At 38.8% G+C, this 23865-nt stretch overlaps 1 protein-coding gene across 1 annotated transcript in view; it reads right to left on the bottom strand.

Annotated features, from left to right (window-relative positions):
- Positions 1–23564, bottom strand: part of LOC140234071 (brefeldin A-inhibited guanine nucleotide-exchange protein 1-like) — a 69553-nt gene extending 45989 nt beyond the window's left edge. Inside the window, exons 1-8 of the mRNA XM_072314150.1 lie at positions 23347–23564; positions 14084–14114; positions 10941–11094; positions 9279–9425; positions 8552–8731; positions 3545–3590; positions 2995–3111; positions 2494–2595 (exon numbers count right to left, since the gene is read on the bottom strand). Of these exons, the coding sequence (XP_072170251.1) occupies positions 2494–2595; positions 2995–3111; positions 3545–3590; positions 8552–8731; positions 9279–9425; positions 10941–11094; positions 14084–14114; positions 23347–23470 (901 nt within the window). The 5' untranslated portion in view covers positions 23471–23564. The remainder of the gene's footprint in view (positions 1–2493; positions 2596–2994; positions 3112–3544; positions 3591–8551; positions 8732–9278; positions 9426–10940; positions 11095–14083; positions 14115–23346) is intronic.
- Between the last annotated feature and the right edge of the window lie 301 nt (positions 23565–23865).

The raw sequence follows: 23865 nt of genomic DNA, 5'->3' as shown, positions 1-23865 counted from the left end.
TTAGTGTAGTTTTAGCTTCGATTTGTGCAAATTGTCAAAACCATCTTATCGCGATGTGCGAAGACTGTATGTGGAAATCCCCGGCCGTTGGTATGTGACGCTGTGACTTATCGCCTGCATGTGGGTGTATACAAACGGCGCGGACTGTGTGAATGATGGATACACAAGACCACCCAGATCATTGCCAGCGTGCAGCGCTTGCACGAGCCTGCAAACTCCGCAACATTTTGAGTCATAAATCGGAACGTTCGGCAACAAGAATAGCGATAACGATCGCAACGCTTCGTTGAGCCGCTGAATAGCCCTGCGAGGGTAATTCAGTTTTATCCCTGATAGGGTACTTGCTTGGACTGTACAACGATCCACATTTCTCTGTGACCACTAACCAAATCGAATGGGGTTTTCTGCAGAATATAGGTAAGATGTTATATCTTAAAGGTAGGGATACCTTTTACAGACCTCCCAAAATGCAGAAAAACATTAAATATGAACCTCAGGGGACTTGTTTAGGCTGAGAAATTTGGAAGTCAACAGTTATCTACAATTTGAATAATGCACAAAACTCGACTACTCAGTAGTTCTGTGTGTCAGCCACACTTAAGCCTTTTTGTTGCAGTCTTCCGTATTTTTTATCTATAAACACAAATCTAAAAGTATAAGAGCTGATGTAATAACATATAGTGTGTGTGGCAAGAATGTATATAGAAATGTTTGTAAGTTTTGATGAACTTTCTTCACAAAATATACATGATGGACACACATGCAGTGCATGGGCCTGCAAAGGTAGCCTAGTAATGTACTGGAATTTACGGTGAGCCCCGAAAAAAATTCAATTCAAAATCTAACTGTCAATAAAAATGAACTAGATGTTACCTTCCACTTTCAATACTTTATAGGAGTTTCTAAAATGATACTCTCTTCAACATACCACTGTATTTATACAACTATTCATTTAAGGCATGCAAATGGGATTCCCTACCTTTAAGACCCTGAAGTAGCATTTACACATATATAGTTTAATCATATTGGAAATTATCAAAAGATGCAAAAATCTGATTGTAATTTTTTTGGGGGGACATACTGTACATCAAAGACAAAGCTAGCCATTCCCAAAAGGCAGGTACAGATGTCACTTCTGGCATGACCAGAATAGTGGTATGGCAAGTTAGTTAGTTAGTTAGTTAGTTAGTTAGTTAGTTAGTTAGTTAGTTAGTTAGTTAGTTAGTTTGTTTGTTTGTTTGTTTGTTTGTTTGTTTTCCATCTGAGAAGATGGCTGGATAGCCCATATTCAGCTATGCTAAGCTGGTCTTCCATGGGGTCCAGTTAGATGTGAGGTGGGACCACTTCATGGTAATCGTAAGACACTTTTCCTGAACAGTGTTTGTACACCAAGCTACCTCATAGGATCAGACCAAGGTTAGTGGAGCTAAAGGAAATTGTTGAAGCACACACATGATCTGAAGATAGCTTGGAAGCTGGAAAATTATATTAATCTCTTAACCCTAACTAGGCCGGGGGGGGGCCTCCGAGGCCCCCCCCCCCCTCAACGTTCCGCGCGATGTATCGCTAATGTGAAAAGCTATTGCCGCGACGTTTCATGACTTTTTTCTGTCGAGTCTCCCGCATCTTTTGACACCAAATTTGCGATGCCCGGGCGCGCGGTTCCGAAGTTTTGCATAAATATGTACATGCATGTCAGACCAAAAATTGCTCAAAAACGTGAATTTGTGTACAATTTCAATGGAAACTGTGCTTACAGTCAAATTTCATAAAACCATGATTATTTTGGGGTTTTATTGATCAAAATCAACTAATAACATATTTTCTTGTTCAGAACAATGTCGCGGACAAGTTTCATCGAAAAAAACAATGAAAAACATAAAGTCGAAAAAACAAAGAAATACATAAGAAATTCAAAAAACAATAAAATACTTCAGAAATTTTTTTGGATGGCTCAATTTTTTTCTCTTATATTTGCTTAGGACACTAAAAAGAATATTTACACAAAAAAATGTGCCCATTTCGGGCTTTATTTAGTGATTTATACCAAATTGTCTGATTTCATGCATCATTATGCATAAATTAGCATAATTTAGCATAAATGACAATTTTTCAAAAATCTAACTTCATACTACTTTAGATAACATCATAGGCAATGTGTGTGCCAATTTTCGTCGCGATCGTGTGGTCAACGGCCGAGATCTGGAGGGGGGGCCTGGGAGGCCCCCCCCTGGCTCCATGATCTACCTAAATAGCCCGGCCTAGTTACGGTTAAAATCTTTGTTTGTTGTGTTTAGAGTGGTTCATTTTCTTGTACCTTGATATTGCTTGTTTGTTGTTTTTGCTTTCTTTTAGAACCACCATGGTACTAGCAAATGAGTTCTCTTTAATCAATGATTTATCTTGTCTCAGAAGATCTGAAAGCCAGGAAGGGGGAGGGGATCAATGGACTGTGTCAACTTGGAGACTCAAAATGAAGTTCTTGTAACTTACTCTCCACAGAGCTAAGGATGTCATCCATAATATCCCGTACAATACTCTCAACCTCCTCTCCATTCTCCGTTGGCATGGTGATGGTTGGAGTCTCACGTTTATCTAGTCAAGAAACATGGATAATATCATGCCGAGATAAGTGCAGGGTAAGCATAAATAGGAAAGGTTAATATCACAAATGGCAAGTTTTAGTCAGCAGAACATGACACATAAATCATAACAGCAATTCTTTTATTACTAACATTAAACAAACAACAATTGCCTGCAGTTCATACCACTGATATTCTCTTCATTATGCATGTAATAGTATTTGATTTAAAAATCATGTTGAAACAATGGATAGGTCGGCTTGTGTAACACAACTGCACAAAGCTTTCATTCATAAAATTAATTACCCCATGTAATGTTTGGGTAACATACACATACTACAAGCTGTGTTCTTCTCTAACTCAGTCTTTAATTAGGCCTCAACTCCCTTTGGGTAGAGGCTTCAAGTATTACCTGGTGTGGTGTCTACAGCATCTACTTCCAAGTCTAGACCTTCTGGCGTACCATTGGTCAGTTTTTCTGGCTCTCTGGCTGCTGAGTCAACGTCATCTTCCTTGACCTCACTTTGACCTTTGTTATCACAACAGTAAGACAGACAGACAAGATTGATCATATATCTGTTACAAAGGTAACATGCATTTCACTAAATTATCACATTGATTTTGACAGCTGGGCTGTGGTAAAATTTCATCAAAATTAGATTTAACATGATTTAAGTACAAAAAGTAATGGGCTTTTGACATTTCTCATATCTTTAAAAATCAGTGATGAAAATTGTTTGTAAACCTGAATTCTATGCCAAAACTGAGTTGAAATATAACAGCTGTAGAGATACATACCTTTAGTTTTAGCATGCACCTATTAAAAGAGAAATATAACAGCTGTAGTGATATATACCTTCAGTTTCAGCATGCACCTATTTAAAAGAGAAATATAAGAGCTGTAGTGATACATACCTTCAGTTTTAGCCAAAGAGAAATATAACAGCTGTAGTGATACATACCTTCAGTTTTAGCAAGCTCTTCTGCCTTCAGTTTGGCTTCATATATCTGAGGGGATATCACAAGAGGATTTAATCAACACTTCACATGAGAGAAACTAACTGGATAATGCAGCTGTCATTTGTATGACGCACCTCTTGACCCCCGGGAAATGTGCGTCATGGTCGCGTCAAGTACCACCAATTTGATGACGCGTGGTGCCGTCACGGGAGCAAAATGTCCGTCACAATACTGACCCATTATGTGCGTCATAGTCGGTCATTTAACCAGAGTGTGTCAAAAGGTTCGTTAATGGGACCGTCATGTAATTTTGCGAGGCTTCTTGCATGGGGCATGGTATCCCTCCGTAACAGAATAAAACAAACTCGCGATCGCGAGTCGGCCGAATTCACCGGCTCCTGGAAACGCGAAAATGACACAATGTTCAATCAGTTTTATTATAACATACTGATACTCACTTCATTCTCGTATGTCTTCTTTTTCTATCTGATGTCAGACTAAAGGTCTTTTCAGAAAGTTTGAGTACAAATTTGCTCCAAAACCACACTACCAAACACGATTTGTGATTAAAATCATCACATACAGCCCGCGGCATCGCGAAGCTCGCTATCCTTCAATCGCATTCATTGTAGTGTAGCATCGACCGTCGACCGTGGAACCTGCAGCAAAACCACGTGCGTGATGTCGACCATGTGGTACATGTATACATACAGTACACGCGTACATACGTATACAGAAGGCGAGGCATGGCAGAGGCCAGGCCCCAAAACACATACAAACGATTATGGAACTAACATTACTGAGAGTCTATTAAAACCTGCATTAACTTAAAATAGTAAATTCTATTTAAACACTAGCCATATAAACCATGTACCTAACTTGGGTTTAATAAGGTTCGTGTTTAAATAGGCAGGGGCTTCAATCAAGCTGTTTTCGAATCGGGGAAGGGGAGGCGGGAGGTTACGGAAAAAATTACTGTGGCCAGGCCGTAGTTTCGCGAAACTAGATAGTTTGCCATATCGTAGCAACGTGTATATCAAAACACGCGTTTCTATGGGATGTCCATGAACTAGGGAACGGTTTAGAGAAATTCGAAGTCATTCGAGGTTGAAGTGGTTTTTTCCTACGCATTTTTTTTTTTTTTTTGTTGTTCATATCTAAAAAATTCGATTTCTTAATTTTTTTTTGAACTGGTATTTGGGAGTCTTGTAATATATTTAAAATGTTGATAGAAATTTCTGAATATATTCAGAAAGTACGCCTAGGCGCCTACTGTTTGGATAAACGGTAAACATGCAGTCTATGTTCGATACGAAGAAATCATTACGTCTTTCACGAGGAAAAACATACAAAACAAACAAAAAACACCTACGAACGAATGTTGATAGCCAAAACTTTGATAAGTAATAAGCAGTTATCATGAGCGTGAACTGAAATTAATTGTCATGATTTTGTTGTCTAACCAGGTGATGACTGCATCTCATTGAACCTACTCGTAGTGAATTTCTCTGGGCATACGAGACCTTTTAAGTATTTCTGGCTCAGTTGCATTTTCAATTGACTGATTAATCGATCTTTTTTTTTATTGTTCAGGGAACGTAAGATATTCGATCAAGTACATTATATTCGACTGTTTGATGTTTCCTACTATGCGCCAAAAGAAAGGCTATAGAATCACGATATCACGAATGATTCCTTTAATTCAACTAATGAGCTGGTTCTTCGATCGATATTTCCAGATTTACACGCTGTTTATTCCAGTGCGCGCATTCTTCCGTCTGGCACGCACCTGGGTGTGGCACATGCTTTATTTGTGGAAATTTCCACAAGGGGAGAGGGGTGGGGTGTCAAGTTTCTTCGAGCCGAAGAGACTGCGTGTAAAACAATCTCTTCGCTCTAATTTATTGTCATTCGTGCTTTCCCCTTATTCTTTGCTGATATTGAACATTTAGATTTAACTTTACGAAGGTTGGTAGCACGTGGTTCTATTTTGTTGTGAGGTTTATGTAATTTCTTTTTTTTATCATTCTTGGAAAGGAAAAGAAGAGTAAGGGGGAAAGAAGAATAAGAGGGAAAGTAAAATGGAACGAACGGCACGTACGCTCAGCATTCACAGTAAGCCGTCTTTTTACACCAGCAGTTATCATCATCACCATCAGACATCACTCAGACCATTTTAGCCTTTTCCTATCAACATTATAAGAAAAATAAATAACAAATACAAAGTATCAACACCTCCCAACAACACAAATATTTAGAAAAGACAACACACGGCACACTACAGCCGCTGGTATCAAACTTCGTCGCTTCGATTCGAAAAAGTATTGCAGCAAAGCGGAGAAATCGCCGTTACGAAAATAGCAGTGCGAGACACTTGAAAGAATTACGTCAAATACTTCAAAGTATAAAGGGAACGGATAAAGTGATATAAAATGGAAGAAATCGTACCAAACGATGTGTGAGAAACGACAGTGGAGAACGGTAAGTTTAGTACATAGTAGGCTTAGGCCCTAGCAACAGTTTACAGCACCGAAAGCTACGCGAAAATAAGGTGAAAATAAATACACATTGGAAACTCGGTATTGCGACAAGATCCTTAGGATCAAGTCAATAAACGATACAAAACAAAGGAAATCAATTCATTTTGACCGGAAAATAGTTTGTTATAAGTATTCTGTTGTATGAGATCTCCTTTGATAGGCCGAGAAATACATCGAGCTTCCACGATACTCGGGAAAGACAGTTCGAACGCTTTTCACATGCACATACTGCAGTGCACATCAATACACGAACAGAAACTCACCTCTTCTTGCAGAAAAATGATGCAATAACGTTACAAAAAAACACACACAACACTCTAAAAATCATTTCATACTTGGGAGGCAAGGGACAAGCGGATGAAGAAGAAGAGAAAAAGAAGCAGACATTGCACAACGGAACGCTTCTACCCCGATTCGAATCGAAACAGGGTACTGGAGTGTAGTGGCAGCTGGCTACAGTGTGCAGCTAAGCTACTATACTAACGCTCCCCAGCCGCCCACAACATGGGGATACAGTACCACGGCGATCGAAGTAAACATCCAGGGTCCGTAGGCGAGAGGGATTCACGCGGGCGAAGTTCCGTTCGGTGTACACAGTTCGCAGGCAGCGAATTGCGTGAGCGCACACAGAGCTCTGCAGCATTCCAGTCTGGCACGTACTGCGAATAACATGTGCGTCAACGGTCAGTCATTTTCACGAAGAGGTGCGTCACCATTTTGACTGGTTAATGCGTCAATGTCTCATAGAGGTGGGTCACTTTTTGTGACGGAGGGTACGTCATGGTACCTAAAAGGTATGACGCACATTGGTACTTTGACGCACCTATCCCGGGGGTCAAGAGGTGCGTCATACAAATGACAGCTGCATAAATACTAGAAAATGGAAGGAACTTAAAAGAAGAAAAAGTTTGGTCAACAGTTCTCCAACTCAATTAGCTGTGAGGGAGTGGTAGAAAAATTCAAGAACCAACTGGACTAAATGTAATCTACATAATATCACCCTAGACTATGGAAACCCCCTTAAAAAGAATCACACTTCTTTTTAGAATTAAACATTATCTGTGATAACATTTTAAACAATTCTCCGTAAAGTCAAAGTTTACAGTCAAAGTACTGACAACTTTCTATCAAACATCATAACCAGTACAGGAAGTGGGGCACTGTAGCATTCTAAAAATTGGCATCTCTTCTGACTGCACTCGGCACATCACTCTTAAAAGGGCAAAAGTACTGTATATGCCAAATATTTTGTGAGGTTTTTATTTTTGCGAGTTTCGCGAGTCAGCTACTATTCGCGAAATTAAAAATACGCGAAAATATTGACTCTGATCCTGATATGAATGCGACATACGCGTACACATCTCTCGGTTCAGTACAGGACTCCAAGATCGCAAATTTAACCACTCGCAAAATCGTCGGAAAGTCTCGATTCGCGAAAATTTAGACTGGCGAAATATATGGCGTATACAGTAGTACTAAAAAATTGTGACTAGTTCATCACTACAAGACCTGAGGTTTCTGTTTCATAGGTGGAATGGTATCCACTGACTACTGAAATTTAAATGTACTTGATGGCATGGGCTACAGGAAGAAACTATTTGGCACATGGTGGGAAAAAGTGATATCCATAGTAAATAAGCTATTCATCATTACAAATATAAACATGTTCTCATTTCATTTTAACATGTGTGGGTTTTTTTTCCACTATCATTTCATCACACACAGCTAATAACAGACTATGATAAGATATAATCACTTTTGTAACATTATTGTCATAAACCAATTTCCTCTTTTCTTGGATTTATGCCTGAATTCCTGTAAATGATAATGACAGGTTGGATTTGTCCTAAGTCCAAACACTTTGCAGCAGTCAATGAGCCAAATTATTGAATCCCCTTTACACCATGCATACTTCAGAAATTTCATCATGTGAAACAAAAACCAGGGTTCGAAATTGGCGATGGTCCGCTGGCCATTGGCCACCAAAAATCACGTCGGACTAGCTAAAAATCATAAAATTCTGAAGTTACTAGTCCGTCTGGCTAGCCAAAATATTGCTTCAGTGTTAAAATTGATTCTAAGTAGTCCGCCTGGCTGGTTAAAAAAAAAAGTTAAGCGCCACCCCTGAAAACTGTCATGAAAATAAGAATTGATTTGAGACATAAATGACACAGACAACTTGGAATCTAAATACTTGTAAAACTCCATGGAAATCAGTTCTGATGCAACATCTTCATTCCTTTCACACTCTCAACCACAGCTTTCAAACTGCGTCAGATCATCTTCCACAGATACGTATGCATGACAATCATATCTTTCCAATCAAAAAAGGAACCAAAATGGGGTAGAACACTATTTCTACAAGAGTTTGGATAGACATGTGTTGTGTTGATAAATACATCAATTGAATAACAAAAATGCAGTAATACAATGTAGTTACAGCTGCATTTAGGGTTATGGCCTACTTACTGCTTGCTGCTCCATGCGAGAAAAGATGACATTGAGCATCTGGGTGAGTGTAGCCTTAGCTGTGGTCTGGTTGATCAGGTTCTTGCTGGCAAGGTAGATGTTATAACATGTCCGAACGACTTGAAGGAGACTACCCTCATGGACCTCACATGTTGGTGAGGTCACCGCTGTCAGGAGAGCCTAGGAAGGAGTTTAAAGGGAAATAACAATCACACACTGAATCCTATTTTTATTTATTACCATTATCAAAAGAAAGGTATGGTAAAATGTATGTTCAGCTCTTCTACCCAAAGATGTGAGCATGGCATACTGTACAGTGCAAATACATGTATAAATGTGATCCTTGAAAGTATGTAAGACGTGTGTTTGTTTGTTTGTTTGCTTTTTATGATAACACTCGTGCAAACAAGATGCAGCATATCTCTGATGACAAATATGTAGAAGAGTCTGTTTAGTGTAAGAGGGATACCAGTATCTAGAGATGCCAACCATTCAAACAATCATTGCAGTAGTTTGAGAGGAACATATGAAAAGAAATATTTTTGGTGGAAAATACATACGTACAGGTGAGTATTTTGATCTTTCCTGCAACAGAGATGAGTATTAAATACAATTTGAGAAAAAAAAAATCCATAAAACCTACAGCATTTTTGGCAAAAAAAAAGGTACCAAATACTGCAAAACAGTAAACAGTCAGCATCTCTGGGTATCCATGGCGATGACCCACCTTGATAATCTGAAGCTGTACACCCTCATCAGTCTGTGTACCAATGAAGCAGCCACACATGGTCTCAATGATGCGATCAATCAGCTTCTTGCCTGGTGTCGTGTTGTCAGGCCCCTCCCCTGTCAGGTGGCCATATGCTATCAGTTTCTGTGGCAACAAAGATCACATATGTACAGGAATGATATTACTGGTTTAACACTACGCCTCTCAAGATCACATACCAATTAGTGTGTACAATGTACCTACCATTTGCTGTGAAGGAGTTTACACTGTATATTAAATGGAATGCAAACTTCATGCAACTTTGGATCAAACATATAGTGAGATACAGTAAATAAGTTTATCATTGCATTCATGGCTGCATACTGAGAATCATAACTCCATTTTGAGTGACTCCCAATGAAGACGTTTCCTCACAGTTAACCGCTTGTTAAATTTTGTTTCAACTCTTTAACATCTGGAAGCAGGATGGATCTTTGGAGATAAAATGAGAACATGGTACAGTTTGCATGAGACAAGAAATTGCTAGCAAATACATAATTGATACTAATAATTACAATCATTGGTTGAGAGAATATATTTACCTATTAAAAACAAAACAAGGGTGCACTCCTATTTTGTCAAGGTAAACCCTGCAGAACTCAGACTTGGCCATCAAATTACAGACATAATTTTTGTTTTAGATAGAAAATACAAAGCAAACCTGAGGAACATTCGGTCTAGACATTTGTGCCCATTCTTTAACCTAAATTGCTTCAGAATGCATACAGCAGACTATACAAAGGTTTGCAAAATAAACAGAAAGCATTGCTAAAGAGATCAGACACACTTCACATGAGTTCCCACGGGCATTACATGAAAATGAATTATACATAATTATACGTAATCATTTCAATTTTATGTTGTTTAATTCCAAGTGGCAAATGGTAATGCAGGAAATCTAGAATCATGTACTCTCCCATTTACGCTTGAAACCTTAAAACAGAGTCCCACAATAACACAGATTGTTCTACAAAAGTATGAGTGATAAAGGTGGCAAATATCTTTTCATTGTAAATACTTCAGATTTATCAGCTTCAGCTCAGTCATGAGTAGACTTCTTTTCTGACACTTCTCTCGAGATTTTAACTTGGGGATGATATTAGAAGTGCAGCAAACAGGAAATGTACATGTACATACACACTAAATGTGTACATACTATGTACAAAAATTGTACTGTACATGTACATACCCATCATTCCAAAACTCTCTACCTCTGTTTAACATTGGCTCTACTGTGTTCCAAAGAAGAAAATATCTCCTTGAATATCAAAGTAACCTACATGCATGCATCAGAGGTCTGTGATATCTACTTTCAATAGTACCCAACTTTCTACTAAAAAAATCATACAGCACAAGTACAATTTAGTCAACATTTTATATCTATTCATTCTCTTCTTATCACAAAAAACAGGGCCATAGAATGATAGACATTTGCCAAGCTTTCACTATGATTTTGAGACTCTTCTTTTTAAGCATTCCACTTCATATATTGTAGGGAATTGAATAATTTGCCAGAACTTGTAACATCCTGCTGCCTGTTTGACTGTGAGAAGAGCATTCAGCTGACCCTGACTTCCATACAGCGGAATAAGTAGTAACAGTGGCTGAGTAGGAGACTACCTGGAGACAGTCGAGGGCAGTGTTGACGATGCGGGCCGACTTGGACTGGCATGCTAGCTCAAAGGGCAAGAAGTATTTGTCTGCAGCGATAGAATTCACCTGTCCCTTGGGAAGAGGGAGGGCAGAAGATGTTTTCTCTGGGGAGGATTCCGTGCTAGGGGGGATGGAAAGAGATGGTAGAAGGGCAAGAGAGACAATAAGTTAGCACTTTAATAGAGCATTAGTACTGAGAGAACTTGGTAATCAGAAGAATGGCAAATATGATGAAGTTAGAATTAGCACACATCACCATCATCAGTAGAAATATCTGATTCATCACTGATTTTAGTATCATCTCCACCACCACCACCATCATCATCACCATCATTACCATCATTATCATAAACATCATCATCATTATCATCATCACCATCATCATCACCACCATCATCATCAACATCCCTGATCCCATTGGGGTTAAAAACTTACATCATACAAAAATGGGTCAAGTGCTTTGGTGATGAAATATCCTACAAGGCATTTGAATACCATGATACAATCTCTTGACACATCCACCGACAAACACCAAACTAATTTGCAGCTACAAATGTACGTGTAGGACCACAGCCAAACTGCTACAGAAGAACACAACAAACTACACTGCCTTCACCTATTAGATGTGGAAGACCTTTAATACGTGAAGAACACTGTCTTGGGCTTGGGAGAGAAAGAGCTGCACTGTATGATGTACAGTATACATTGTATGGGCCCAAAGAAGACTGTAAGGACAGTAGGTTTTGCTAACACATCTCAACACTCACTTCACACAATTGTATCTCCCGTTCAGAAGTCATTACAAACAGCACCTTTCTAATTTATGAACTCCGCAGTGGAGATGTTCAGGCATTATTCGCTGTAAACATTCAGTTTCCCTACAACATATAAAAGAGTATGGAACATTGTAGGTGAAACGCACTGTAGCATACATTGTACAATACATTATGACATACATACTTCTGATAAATTTTACAGGTCTATTCAACAACACAGTACACTGTAATTGGATGGGCTTTTTGAAAGGCTTTAAACACTGAAGACCTTAATACACACAGCCCATTACCTGTTCAGTGCACTATTCAAAAAGAATTTGCTGAAATGGTGGAATCAACCAACTACATTGTACATGGTAGTAGGGTTTTATCCTGAGAGTTTGAGAGGGCTGACTACAGGATAATGTCCTATTCCTAAGGACACTGATGCCTTGATGTGACTTTACACACAGATTGTGTGTAATATCCCACAGTAGGTCTGAATGTCACAGGTTTGTAGGCTGTTCACTCTAGAATTACTACGGGTCTGTGAAAAACAAGAGCTAATGAATCTAATTAGGCTCAGAGCCACATCTAGGCTCATAACGTGCTGCTGATTTCTTAATTAAGTTCTCTCCTTCACTCCTACATCATGTACATCTAATGGTCTGACCCTTTTCACTGTAAACCTACAGGTATCCAACAAAAACACATACTGGTATATTTGATATTTGGGGAAAAATTCATGTAAAGAACGGGTTTACCTGCTAATTCATGCAGCTGATGAAGCAAAATGACAACTTTACACTTACAACATAGTTAGACTGTATCCATCATACGTATTCGACCTCCATTCCACGTACAACCACCACTCTATTAGGAATATGATTTTTCTGGTATGGACACAGCTGACAATATTTTGCGAGTTACAACAGCAACGAGAAGTCGGCAATCAAAACTGACCACAATCTGAATCCTTTCAAAAACATGATAAGCATGCCAGATTTTACAGTTACTTCTACTTTTAGGTAGTACAACACTGTACGTGTATATGACATCCTGGTGAATGAATATCTAACATAGACTGAAAATCTAAAAACAAATAAAAAATAAAAATTTCTGTGTTCTTCATTGTAGGCATGCAAGAGTTGACAAAAATTTGAAAATATATCACAAAAAGCTTGAAAACTAACACTAACAATGACAGTGATTAACACTCAACGATAATGATGATAATAGTGACTAAAATAATAACAGTTTGATAATGGCGTTAAAACCTGTAAGATAAAATGTTTCCATGGTGCTATCCACACATTTGCCACGTACATTGTACATTGCTAACAGTCAACACTATCATCATCATCATTACCAAGGCAGACTGGGGGTGAACTTTCATCTCTCCATGCTCCAACTCTCTCCCTCCCAAATATACCTCATCCATTGCATCTTTCATTCACCCTGTAACAGACTGCCATACAGCCTCAAGACATGTTCATACACAGTTGCCAAACTTGAAGTTTAGGTCAAAAACCTAACTGTCAACGATTAGCTCCACTCATAAATTCACAGCGCGCGTTCACACGCGCACCTACAACTTATGAGCGAGCCCCAATCGATGATTACAACAAAGTGCAGAGTCTTTGTTAGATGACCTTATGCCCATACAAAGTAGTGCAGGGAACAAGATATGAGGTTCGCGCTAACTCACAAGCTCGTTTATTATTGTGTCCACACGGAGCGAAACTATGGGTGGGGACCCCCCTTGGCACGTGGAGAGAGCCTTAATCCTAGGATGTCTTGCGTTTCTAATCATCGACTTAAAACTTTAAGATTGCTAACTTTCGAGTGCATCCACACAGTGCTTAACTACTGTAAGCTAATGATTGAGACTTTAAAGTTTTTGACCTAAACCTAAAAGTTTCGGAACAGCGTGTGAACCTACATGTAACTTCACACTGATACCGTTTTAATTGACTGCTGCTAGTCTCCTGCATGGTGAACCCCAAGGGGTTAAACGCATTTCCCTATTTTCAAAGGCTTGTGTGGGACAGACCATCCTGACCTTTGTCAGGGAGTGAAGTGGAATCTTTAATACAAGGACCACCATTTTACATCCGATCTGATGGGCACAACTCAAGAATGAAATCGGATCAAAGAAATGTCTTCATCATTTATGTTTTGATATCTTTATGGAGTTTTTATTTGCATTACTGTTTGTCATTGTATGATACAATTGGGTACAAAGTCTATTATTTGATTCAAAGTGCTCTACTAAACATTAATCTTTGCATCCCATATTTTGTCAATAAATACTTGAATGATATTCCATTACACTGTGCTTTACGGTATACTTACCTCCCACTCTGCAGCTCAGCTTTGATTTCACCTACGAAATGGAAAGAAGGATAAAAAGAAGTGTCACATCATAACCCTGCTTCATTTTGACTCTTTGCATTCATGAAATGTGTACATGTATACAGTCAAACCTGTCTAGAGCAGTCACCCAAGGGAGACGAAAAAAGTGGCCATTAAAGGACAAGTTCACCTTCATAAACGTAAGGATTGAGAGAATGCAGCAATATTAGTAGAACACATCAGTGAAAGTTTGAGGAAAATTGGACAATCGATGCAAAAGTTATGAATTTTTGAAATTTTTGTGTTGGAACCGCTGGATGAGGAGACTACTACAGCTTGTGATTTCATATGCGTACAACAGCATAGAGAAAATGTAAAATAATTTTTAATTCAACATTGTATTTTCATTTTTTTTCCCAAAATAAAAGAGCACTTGACTTGCCTCTTTCTATTAAGGCAGGGGGAATAATATTAGCCATAACATAATATGTTGGTAAGGAGTCAAGGGAATGTGTACTTTTTTCAAAAGATGAAATTTTGTGAAATTCTCTTTATATTTTCATTATATTGTTGTACGCATGTGACATCATACACTGCAGTAGTCTACTCATCCAGCGGTTACTGCACAAAAACGTCAAAATTTCATAACTTTTGAACGGATTGTCCGATTTTCCTCAAACTCTCAACGATGTGTTCTACTAATATTGCTACATTCTCTCAATTCTTATGTTTATGAAGGTGAACTTGTCCTTTAATAGGTTGCCGCTATAGGCAGGTTCATGTTTTTCTCTTGGAGGCAATTGCTTTTAGTGGTCGTATACGGCAGGTGGCAGCTACAGTATAGACATGTGGTCGCTAAACAGGTTTTACTGTACTTGGCCTTTTCTTTTACTTCCACATAAAGCAAATTATGCAATTCATTGAAAACATACAACTTGGTTTGTACTGACTTATAAATTATAAGACATGTACAGTAGAGTTTTAAAATTATACAGCATACAATTTGTAGGATGGTTGTAACATGAATGTGGAGAAAATAACCATAAAGCTCTTGGTCACTCTGACCCTTTTATTGATACACGTACACGGTACATATTTGTAACTCTACAGAGACAGCTTCACAATCAATCATGTAGAAACATACAGTACAAAATAATGAATAATAAAACATCAAGCATACAATGTAACATCTGGATTTAGGAAAGAAGACTGTTTAGATGGTAGACCCTCACAGGGTATTCATATAGTGTGTACATGTACCAGCATGTGGCTTGTTTGTATTGAATGACAGGATATCATCAAATCACTGATTTTTAGGGGGGGGGGGGGGTTCACCAGTGAATGGTTTAGAATTCCTATTAAGCTTGTTGTGAAATGAAAATACCTATTAATATGAGAGAAAAAAAAAATGAGTGCAGGTCGGGCTAGCTTACCAAATTACTACATTGTATATTGCCGCTATAATTTTCTACATTATGTACAATCATGTACATGTACAATGTAGCTCCTCTTTAACACTGTATGACTACCCATACCCTATCAACAAAGCATGATGCTGCCTAAAATACGTCATGTAAGAGGAAATGTTTCATTCCCATTACAACAAGCCCTTTAATGACAGAAAGAAATGGAACAAACAAATGGACATCCAATGATAAACCCATACTGACATGTACAATTGTATGCATGAACAACTACACCATGTACATAGTATTTGGAGCTTGCTTTAGAGTACAGACTGTACGATGGGCTCCTTGTACTACATTGTATGTACAGTACATTTTAGTCACAGATCTGATTGAAACAAACTGTGAATTCGGGCCAAAGAGTTTCTTTACAAAACACTTGTATCTGTGTACATTGTAAGTCATATTTTTTTCCCATTGATAGGCCTAATGCCATCTACAATAATAGTTTTATTTTTCTCTGATTCATGTGAATATGACTGTCCTTATGGCTACTTTATGTAAAAGTATTGATGAACGATACACGTATATCACTGCAATACCACTGAGCATGCAATAAAGACTGACCAAGAATACTGACAGCCATGCTTCTCATACAAGTGTGTACATAGCCCTGTTCAGAGTATAATGTACAGTACAAATTATGTAGAACATACTTTTACAGCACAATGTACAATACGTAACATCGTAATATGGTTTCTGTGGCTTTGTAACAAAGCCTTCAATGTTTACAAAGCATACGATTGTACAATTACTAAATTGACCTGGGCTGATGCCTTACAATGTAATTACTGCTACAACGTACAGCTGTACCATGAAATTATTGGATGCCACTCCCCCCCCCCCCCCCCAACATACATGTACTGGTCAAAACGGGAAAAATGGCAAGGACAGACAGTATTTAATGCAGTCATGTTGTCGCCAACTCATAATTAGGTGATAGATTGGAATTAAAAAAGGTCCCCATGACAATGGTTTCACTATCAGCATAGCAAGCATACTAAGGATCCTGTTTACCCCAGCTAAGCAATGTCATGGTTCAGCAAATATTTAATGAATGTCTGGAGACTTCCTGTAATATGAATCAGATACTCGTCTTGTAGCATTAGCTGAAGTACATTATGTACATTTTGCTGGGTGTCAATGTACACATATACATCGTAGTATGGTTTGTATTTATGTATCATTCCATCACTTTGCTGTGAACCTTCCTCTTTGTGTATACAATTTGTATTATACCCAGGCTAATATCTCGTACGATGTACCTGATACTACTGATCCTTTCGTTATCATGATTGGAATCATGATTTGTTGTAAATTTTACATGATCTGTCACTATACATGTATAGGAAGCATTTCATGCTGGTAAGTACTGTACACACCCATGGGACTGACAGTTTTAATCCCTCCCTCCAAAGGACTAGACGATTAGGACAAAGTGTCCAGGGGCACAACCGCTGCAGCCAGGGGACTTGAACTAGGGACCTCATGATTAACATTAAGTTTTATATACGCCGAATATTTTGTGTGGTTTTTATTTTCACAAATTTCGCGAGTCAGGCGCTATTTGCAAACTATCTATTAAAAGACATACGAAAATATTGACTCTGATACTTACATAATTGTATTGAAGGTGACGTGCATGTACATTTCTCCATTCAGTACAATACTCCACAATCGCAAATTAAACCACTCAAGAAATTGTCAAGAAGTCCCGATTCGCGAAAAATTCAGACTCGCTATTAAAATGCATGTATATGGCATATAAACAGTACGGGTAGTCCATGATCTTTATCCACTCAGCCACAACAGCGGTAGGGTATGATGATACTTGATACATGTACCTCTGTACAAATGTATGTGTATTTTAATGAACAGTGTATGCTCAAGCTGGAGTACACTTTACATGTTGTACATGTATGTGTCTGAACTACAACATGGTACTAGTCACTTCATGAAGCTTTTCTGTAAAGTAGCAAAAAACTAAAATGATTGGCTTTGATTTCATAAAATTATCACCTTTTGATGATAAATCTCTGTGCAAATAATCCCGATAAAGAAAAATAAACACCTTCCTGAAAAGACTATCAAACAAATTATGTTCCTCTAGGCACTATACAGCTCTAACTTGATTTCATCTCAATGTGTCATTACAATGGTGTACCTGGAGTCACCTTAAGTACTTAAAGTGAAGCCATTTTGAGAAAAGCACTGTACAATTCTTGCTATCGCCAATGACGTAAAAAGCACCCGGATGTTGATTTAAGCGTCATTTACGGTGCATTATGGGATAGTCCGGTAGCAAAGTCACTTCCGTTCGTACGCGCGTTATACGTGACTAATTCTGCTATTTACACATACAACCGACTGTATTCTACGTGTACTTACTGTTCTATCGACTTGAATTTTAGCTTTAATATGATTTGAAATTTCTCCATTCTTAAGAAATTGCTGTTAATACGACTACAATATGTATGGGTTGTTACTGCGAGCTGCCATGTGTTGTTCGCACGACAATAAATGAACAAATTCTACAGAAATAGGTCCCTCACTGGCATGCGAGACGTGACGTGGCCGCGTGGGTGAAGTTTGCGGGTGACTCCACAGCGCAGTGTGCGCGCGCGACTTACTAGTAGTAGTACTTGCTTGGAAGAAATTGCTTCGGAGACAGGATAAGTTCGAGATCACGGTTCGTTCCCGATTGTGTTCGCGACACCTCGACAGAGAACAAATAAAAAAAGATGGGCATTCCATTACGATATCCAGGTGGGTGAATATTTTCCAGCATATTTTCAGCGTATGTAGAGATGACTGATCAGTGCATGATGTGCACATCGATCGCATGATCAAGCAGTACGATGTACCGGTATGTGTTAGCTTAACTTGTATGCATGCGATGGTGGTGCATGCTAATTTGCAAGGCCGGCCTAGGGCAATGCGGGAGCTATACAGTAGCTACAGTGTACAGTACGAGTATGACAGGCCTGGCCACTGGCTGGCTCGGGTACAGCCGCCTACTGTACTAGTATCCGTGGTTGGCGCGGCGCTATAAGTAAGGTACACATACGCACACGCTAGCGCTGTGCAAAATATACCCCACGCCGGAAGTGCCCCAGTCCCGGAAGTGCACTAAATCTTGACGAAAAAGCCACATCCGGGTACTTTTTACGTCATTGGCGATAGCGAGACTTACAATACACTGTATGCTAAGACAGAAAAGAATTGCATCGAGTATCCATTGCCATGTGGAAGAGGCCAAGCATGGAGGGAAATACATTGTATGCAAACTGTTCCATTCAAAGAGTTTAAACTGCTAATGAGAGGTGTTAGAAGTCCCTACTGTAGATGACATCATGGGATGAATTTGTACCACTCATGCCACCAATAATACTTTCAAATCTTGTTTCCATCTAGAAAGGTTAAATACAATGTAAATGTATGAAAAGCTGCAAGTCCCATCTTGTATACTCTGTTTCCCTTATTTACCATATGTGATGGTATTATATAAAGTGAATACAAAAACAAAACAAAAAATCTCTTATTGGAGAACATCCTACAAATGTTCTGCCCATGGATATTAACCCTAACTAGGCCGGGCGATTTAGGTAGATCACAGGCCCCCCTCCAGATCTCCACCGTCGACCACGTGATCGCAACAAAAATTGGCACACACATTGCCTATGACGTAATCTAAAGTACCACAAAGTTAAATTAAAAAAAAAAAATTATCATTTATGCTAAATTATGCTAATTTATGCATTATGATGCATGAAATCAGACAATTTGGCATAAATCACTAAATAAAGCTCCAAATGGGCATATTTTTTGTGCAACTGAATATTCTTTTCAGTGTCCTGAGCAAATATAAGAGAAAAAAATTGTGCCATCACAAAAAATTTCTTCAGTATTTTATTGTTTTTTTAATTTGTTATGTATATTCTGTTTTTTCGACTTTATGTTTTTCATTGTTTTTTTGATGAAACTTGTCCGTGACATTGTTCCTAACAAGAAAGTATGTTATTAATTGATTTTAATCAATAAAACCCCCAAATAATCATGCTTTTATGAAATTTGCCAGTAAGCACAGTTTGCATTGAAATTGTACACAAATTCACGTTTTTGAGCAATTTTTGGTCTGACATGCGGGTACATATTTATATGCAACTTCAGAACCACGCGCCCAGGCATCGCAAATTTGGTGTCAAAAGATGCAGGAGACTCGAAAGAAAAAAGTCATGAAACGTCGCGGTGATAGCTTTTCGCGTTACAGATACATCGCACGGAACATTGAGGGGGGGCCTCGCAGGCCCCCCCCCCCCCCCCCCCCCCCCCGGCCTAGTTAAGGTTAAATCACAAATTGTCAATCAGCATTTGATCACATCTACTGTATCGAATCAAGGACTGGCATTTGACCAATTTATCAGCAATACTGTACATACATATTGTAGATCAGTATACATTATGTTCCCTCATAAATGCTGAATGGATGAAGAGTGGATGCCACAGCTGCCTTAGCACACACATTGCATTTTTTTTTTCTTAAATCGTATGAGAACAAAATTTTTACCTTTTCTTTGTAAGTAGGCTTACATTTCCATCACAATCAGTACCTGGTATAATGATCAATGGTTTTATTGAAGGTGTGGGAAAGACTTCCATGCCCACAAATATAATTCACCATTCACCATACAAACCACTCCACACTGCCCTACTCAGTTTGTAGAGCTCTACCATACACTGTACATGTTATGTACCCTTATCAGCTTCCGCATGGATGCACGCACTCAAACACACTAAAGGCAAGTAGTGGGGTGTTTTGTCAAATCTACTAAATTCTGATTAAAACTTGATTTTTGTCAAAACAAATGGATAAAATATTTTTCTTCTTCTCATCATGTAGAGTGGACATGTGTGTGTTTAACAAAAAAAAATAAGTGTGAACTTGCGACCATTTTATTGATCTACTGTAGATCCTTCAAAGTATAACAGATGTGAGACTGATGAGAAGTGAAGAGGAGGCCTCATGAGCACTGCGGGGAGGGAGTCTCGTGAGTACCCCAGAGGTGCTCATGAGGGGGAGAGTGCCTTGTGAGACAGAGGCCCACTCATGAGCGGATTTCATGGACTGTACAGTACAGACGTGTGTTTTTTCCCCATAAATTCATATGATCTATAATGGTAAGACCAGTGCGTGAAAGAAAGATCATTCTATATCTAGAGTTAAACCACCAGTTTTGGAACACTTCAGCTCTTCAGATGTTGAATGAATACAGTAAATGCTGCATTATATCTTTTAAGAGCAGGGGATCACTGATTAACCTATAGCAGAGGACATATGATGCATCACATGTTACCCCGGGGTACCACGTTGTGTAGCGCCACCTCACGTCCACTCGAGGACAGCCGCAGAGAAATGCATGCACTGTGTGTGCGTGTACTACAGTAGTCATTCCCATGCCACTGCATATTGTTATACACTATGCATGCATGGCACGCTGTGCTAGCAATAGCATGTGCTTCAGTGCAGTACAGTGCAGGTCAGTGCACTGGCTAGCGTGCGCTATCTCCAGCACCAGAATAATTTCCACTTTTTGGCAACCCAGTGTACAACCTTTTTTTTAAAAAAAAAATAATAATTCAACAAAATGGCTAATTTTCATTTGGTAACGCGGGATACCATTTATGTCATCATATATGTCCACCTGCGGTCTTAGCAAAATAATTGTGTGAAATAAAAATTAAAAAAAAACAAATCTTATCCCGATTCGTCAGTCTGTCAGTGTTAATGTCAACACAGTTACCGTTTTACTAGCCCGACCAGACGCCGTGCGAAGCGCCAAGCACACACATACAGCGACAGGACTGTGTAGAACACATATAGCTACTGATTTTCGGGCAGCCACTACATCCTGGACACACACACACACACACAAAAGCCTTGCCCACGTGGTTGGTTTGCGTGATTTGTGATGGGGTCGGATCGGGATACAGCTGTAGATGAAGGTAAACATATTCACGTACTTGGTAACTGTTGTGGCGAGCAGGCGCGAGCTAGTAGTAGGATGTTAAAAAATGGAAATCTATTGTATTGCAGACTACTACCAACACTTTCTAACACTTTGCGCCATGATCATGGCAATTTTCTGTGATGCAACATTGTAAATATTAAGCTCGATAATCCTGTAGCGCGTATAGTGGACAGCAAAGGCACGCGATATCATGATCGCACATCAGTGTTCGATGTGTCAGCTCCGCATGCAGTAAGCGCAGTGAGTGAGGCGGGCTTTTAGTGACCTTTCACTTGTCAAACAGTGTTCCATACAGCAAGAGAAGCTCACCAGCTGCTCATCAGTGTGTGGTGGTTCATGGGATATCACCTTGCTCGGCTCGGCTTGGCGTACGGCGAATGAGGTACTGATAATATGAATAGCTTAATTGAAGGACAAGTTCACCTTCATAAACATAAGGATTGAGAGAATGCAGCAATATTAGCAGAGCACATCAGTGAAAGTTTGAGGAAAATTGGACAATCGATGCAAAAGTTATGAATTTTTAACATTTTTGTCTTGGAACCCCTGGATGAGGAGACTACTAAGGCTCGTGAGATGAGTACAACAGTATAAAGAAAATGTAAAGAAAATTCAACATATTTTCACTTTTTTTCGCATAATAAAAGAGCACTTGACTTGGCTCTTTCTAAAGACAATTGGAATAATATTACCCATAACATATGTCAGTAACGAGTCAAGGGAATGTGTACTTTTTTCAAAAGATGAAATTTTGTGAAATTCTCTTTATATTTTCCTTATATTGTTGTACGCATGTGACATCATACACTGCAGTAGTCTTCTCATCCAGAGGTTACTGCACAAAAACTTCAAAAATTCATAACTTTTGAACGGATTGTCCGATCTTCCTCAAACTTTCAATGATGTGTTCCACTGATATTGCTACATTTTCTCAATCCTTATGTTAATGAAGGTGAACTTGTCCTTTAATAGGGCTGTACATGTAAAGTGCACAATTGCCATAATTTTATAATCCTACATGTATAGAACCCGTCTAATGTTCAATAAAGACTGCATCTGGCTTCACAGAATCCCCTCCTAAAGTCAGAGGAGGGCCGATAAAGTAAAAAAAATAAAAAATAAAAAAAAAATGATAAAAGATTCCTCAGCTACAGACAGACATTTTTCTATCTACATGTTACATCATGTAACGTTAGAACCTAGCTAGGATATAAACTACGTTACATGCCTTATTTTGATCAATTGTTGGCTTCATTACCATTGATTACCAATGATTACATTACATTGTGTTCTGTTGTTGAACGGATGTCATAAAACTCTGATGATGATGTTTAAACTTAGGCCTACTCATATTTCTTTTTAGCTGTTTTGACTTTTATTTGTTGTTGGTTTTTTTTTTAAGGAAACAGAAACCAATCTGGAAGTGGAAACTAAGTTTATAATCATGATAATTACAGTGTAGGCCTACGTTGTAGGCCCTAAAAATAAGCAGATAAGTAGATAAGCATCCATGTAGAAATCCTAGATCTAGATCTAGAACAGAAGTAGATTTAATCTCGATCCTACTTAAGTTGCGGCTACGTGTAGTCTTAGTGCTACTGCCCTACTGCCAATTTCACTCATGTTCACTTGTTTAAATGTTTGGTACCCGACCAGGTACAGTCGGTCTAGAGTCTACGTCTGTCTACGTGGTTAAAATGTGATTACTGCCGGCATGTGCATGTGTGTACAGTCAGTGGTACAGTACAGTATTTCAATGATTATTTACCGAGTGCGACTTCACACGCCTTCTTCAGTTGGGAGTTGTACGATTTCTTCGTCTCCTTGTCATTCAGTATCTTCTCCAGAGCTCGACGTAAAAACATATCTCTCCCTTGTGAATGCTCTGCCATTGTGTTAGCTCATTTCCCCACGTCAGACGCAGAAAATATTAAAAATTCGGGAGTTTCTCGCGTGAAGGAACAGTAGATTTGAGTAATATCTGTAGAGAATGCCGACTAATACGTGTAGCAGTACGCCATGTTGATTGCTGACATCGCCCCCTCTCGTTCTTGGCCGTAGATAGCGCTCTTCTTTCACAGTCTGTTCTGTTTTCTATTTTTTTGTGGCGTACATAGTAATTATTATTGTAGATTTCGTCGAAAAGGGGAGTGTCGTGACTGCTCGATGAATCGAAAGATAAAATCGAATAATCTATATCAGTTTTCACTTATTCATATGTGCTTCACAATACTTTACCTTGTGTTCGTCTCTTCTGACTGGTTCTCTAGGAACTATGACATTGTCA

The sequence above is a fragment of the Diadema setosum genome, chromosome 10 (genome assembly GCF_964275005.1).
Source record: "Diadema setosum chromosome 10, eeDiaSeto1, whole genome shotgun sequence".
NCBI lineage: Eukaryota > Metazoa > Echinodermata > Echinoidea > Diadematoida > Diadematidae > Diadema > Diadema setosum.
Note: the sequence above shows the minus strand (reverse complement) of the source record. Positions and strands in the feature narration are given on the sequence as shown.